General features: G+C 45.7%; 1 protein-coding gene across 1 annotated transcript in view; it reads right to left on the reverse strand.

Moving 5' to 3' along the window:
- Positions 1–3495: 3495 nt before the first annotated feature.
- Positions 3496–4076, reverse strand: part of SLC39A13 (solute carrier family 39 (zinc transporter), member 13) — an 11966-nt gene continuing 11385 nt past the window's right edge. The window contains exon 9 of the mRNA XM_010018435.1: positions 3496–3904. Coding sequence (XP_010016737.1) covers positions 3829–3904 — 76 coding nt within the window. The 3' untranslated portion in view covers positions 3496–3828. The remainder of the gene's footprint in view (positions 3905–4076) is intronic.

The following is a 4076-nucleotide window of genomic DNA, read 5'->3' on the forward strand; positions in this document are numbered from 1 at the left end:
TCAAGAATGGAAAAAAATAATCACATACAATCACTCTTCTAGATAACATGGACAAATCCTTCCATTATAACAGCTCAATCCTGGAAAAATCCCAATGTTCATGCTTCCTAAATCTGCAATCCTATTGTTACACCCTACTAGTTCCTCAGGCTATAGTTTCGGAAGACAGAGGCTTCAGCAAGATAATCACCCTACAACGTTCTCATGTACGAGACTCCTTCCACTTGTTCTCCCCTCTGTGCTACTGCAGTTGTGTCAGAGCCACTCTTTGTAGAGCCTGTAAACCAGGCAGCTGATTAATCCATGCTAATTCTGATTGCTTTTGAGAAGGAAAAAGGGATGGGGGAGGGAGGCTCACAGCACACCCCTACAAGCAGAGGTACCAGCACAGCCAAAGAGTAGAGCATGGCAAAGCCAGGGACAAAGATTCCAAAATGTAGATGGCTGGCAAAATCCCCAGATGGTGAAATCGTGCCCTTGATCACCTACCTGCCTTCATCTTCCAGATCTTGGGTTTCCTTCTTCTTGACTTCTGGTAAGAACCAAGAGCCATGTAGTATCATTCAGTATTTATAGGCTGAAAATCTTCCAAATGAAGGGTGGGATAAGACATGCTTTGAATCCATTTTTGAAGGGTAAAGAAAATCCTTTCAGTTCTTCCTGGGCTACACAGAACATTTGATGAACGTGCCTTTATCCCACACGGCAGGTAACCAGCTTAGTGTTAACTGCCCGTGGCAGGGGGCTGGAACTAGATGATCTTAAGGTCCTTTCCAACCCAAACCATTCTGTGATTCTATGATACCAGATAGAGTAGTTTAGATTAAGAAAATAACTGATCATAACAAAGTATGGTTGCAAAACTCCAGACAATCACCATGCAACCTCTCCCCTCAAAGAGGAGCAACTCACTTGGTGCTGCTTTTCAGGGAACCCAGACTAGCGGCCAAGAATTAGAATGAGACCACACTACTCCTGGCTCTCGGTGCCACAGCAGCAGGAACAGGAAACTGGATTAGAACTTTTTCTTTCAGTTGTGAAAGTCTGAGGAATAGAAAGGAGGGCAAGGCAGAGCCCAGACTTCTCTAGACTAACCCAGAGATACTCTAATTCAGATGAAATTTGAATTGAATTTGTAATTCAAAGAAAAGTAGAAGCTTAAACAAAAGAAAAAAGGAAACAGAAAACCACAAACCCACATGGAAAACCATTTATTTCATCTCTATTGTCTCCATGCAGAGCAGACCAATACAGATGAAGGGGAGAAAATGCATAAGAGCAGCTGAAAAAATAGAGCTAGAAAATACAATTCTCTCTGCATTTCCAAAAGTGACAAATGTGGTGGAGTGATGCTCCATTTCCTCCCAAGGCTCTTCATCCCCAGCCCCAGGGCTGATGTAGTGGAAACCTAAGGAGCCCCTCCCTCCCACAAGCCCTGTGCTACCCAGGAATCTTCCCAAGAACCGCAGACTGTCCAGGTCTGTCGCAGCAGCCAAGAAAAACAACTCAGAAATTCTTTCTTCAGTGTCATCCACTTCACATTCCTGAACGCTGAGCACTGACTGTGGTTTTCAGTCCTGGCAAGGCTCAGTGCTGATGCAGTAACACCAACTCATGGGCACTCACCTGGCAATGCCTCAACTTAAATGCCAGCCTCATCTCGGGAAACAGCAGGCACGTCTTTCTGTGCAAACCTCCTTCCTCCAGAGCCCTACTACAAGGTCCATTGAGCTGAGCTGAAGGGACACCCCCAAAGCTAGAACTATGGGGTTAGCATATTCCCCCAGTCCCCGTGGGCTAATCAAGATTAATCCTTCCAGGAAAGCAGGAAGCGGATGCTACCTTCAGGCTGGAAGGAGAAGTTGGCAAAGGCAGGCAACTTTTAAAGAGGAATAATAACATTACACTAATCCTCCCTCATCATTGCAGTGAAACAAGTTACTGGTGTAAGCTCGGGGTAAGGAAAGGTGAAAACACTACAGGCAGCAGTTCCTGGGCAGAGAGCGCTGCGAGCAGGAGCTCTCCTGCGCTCCCTGAAAACTAGGACAGGGGCTGTCATAAAAAAAGAACCGTGTCAACAGTTCAGGAATCTCCTCAGGAAGTAAATGGCTCTGCTGTGGGCAGCATACCTGCCTTGTTGCTCTGACCCAAATCACCCTCTCAAGGCATGATCCCTCTTGATAAGGCCCTGTGCAGACTGGAGGGCTGTGCCGATTTACAGAAGCTGTTTAAGGACAGAGCTGAGTCGGTGCAATTCACATTTTGGCACCTGTTTTGTGTGCAATGACTCTGCTAGTTCAATTAGACCTGTTTTTAAATAGACTTAAGCAAAGATAAGCTCTGCAGAAGGGATGATCTACTAATTGTGCACATCTCTGTGGCAACAAACCAGCCCTGTGGAATGATGGCCTGCTCAACCCTGTGAGCTGGAATGCAGGAAAGCACTAGAAATGTCATTTATTTTTATTGGTCTCATATTGCCCAAAAATTTATCCCAAGTGTCTACAATAGAAAACTCTTCTTAAAGCACACTTACTGTAACCCTCTCTCTCCTACTTAGCACAAAGCTTTTCTAAACCCATTTTTAGCACAAAGCTCTTCCAGCCCCATTTTTCAAATCTTTCCACCAGCAGTTTCACCCTTCCCATTTCACCCTCCAGCATTCTTCGCTGCCGTGCCCTTTCCTTTAAGAGCTGTATTATTTCTTACCCATTCATCCCAGACAGACTAACTCCACTGTGAGGTAAGAAGCCTGGAAATAGGCTACCATCTACATTTTTGGTGATAGCATGCTCTTAAATAGGCTACACTGAACAAAGGAAAAGCTATTGGCTGCTGAGCGGGCTGTAGTGTTTGACTATTGCCCCAAATGCCCAGACCTCTGCCACGTGGCATGCCAGGCAGGGCTAACATGCCACACCAAAAGAGAGCTTTGAAACATGGTGTGGGGTAGATGGTGGGTGAAAACAGGCTCAGACACATTCAGCTAATGGTTGTGAGAAGAGGGGGCTCAGTCACAACAGCTTCCTTCCAGATGTAGGGGAGCTGGCAGCGTGGCAACAGAAGAAACATTTACTGACCATTTTTCAGATACACAGGCTGTGCTGATATTGGACTGGTTAGGGCTGAGGCAAGTAATCACCAAGCTGAGCCATTTAATTGTAGTGACCTATCCTAAAGCACCTCAAGCTTTTGGCTCAATTTTAACATAAACAAATACAAAATAGACCAAGGATGTGGACTGCTGAGGCTGATACTACCTTTAGGAACAAGTGATGTCAATTAAAAGCTGGAGATCAAGTTAGAAAGGGTTCTTTCCCCTCTATCTCGTAGCACCGTGAACTCCTCATGGGTAGGGAGTTCTGGTTAAAGCTGTTGGTTTATTGTTGCTTTGCCATCTCTGTTCTGCCTCCAGCCCTCAAAGTGGCAGGAAATGTCCTTCTTCATCAGCTACAGGAATCACCTCTGTTGTTTTCATACAAGAGCTTGGGAGATGCGGTTCCATCTGAATGAACCAAATGAAACATAGTCCATTCGCTGTGGAGCAGTTTTCAGTTCATTTCTGCTCACTTTATCTTTTGCTCCATAAAAATAATAAAAAGGAGAAAATAAAAGGAAGCCCTGATGTGTGGATTTTAGCAGAACAGGGATAGGAGAGCCAGAGAATGAAGTCCTGCACACCCAGAACTCTTTCTCACCTGCTTCTCATACTAGCAGCCAGATCTGCACGCACACACAGAGGAAGTAACATTAGTGTTCCTTATTGCTTTGTAACAGCTCAGAGTCACTGTGGTGGCTCTGGGAGGCATCATGAGGTCTGCGCAGAGGTCACTCAGTTGTGAGCGAGAGTAGCACCATGACTGTAATGCCTGTACACAGGAGCAGAATTTGCTGCAGGGAGTTCCTGGGAAAGAAACAGCAAAATTAAGAGGAGCCATAGACCAGTCCCAGCAGGCAGCAGTGTAAAGGCTCACCAACGTTCTTTGCCCTTCCAAATCTACTACAAGGAGAACACAACAGCTGTATGAAGTCACGGACACGGCTGAGGAGACTCTTTCACAGCCCCCCCAACCAAG

The sequence above is a fragment of the Nestor notabilis genome, unplaced genomic scaffold (genome assembly GCF_000696875.1).
Source record: "Nestor notabilis isolate BGI_N333 unplaced genomic scaffold, ASM69687v1 scaffold33977, whole genome shotgun sequence".
NCBI classification, from domain to species: domain Eukaryota; kingdom Metazoa; phylum Chordata; class Aves; order Psittaciformes; family Psittacidae; genus Nestor; species Nestor notabilis.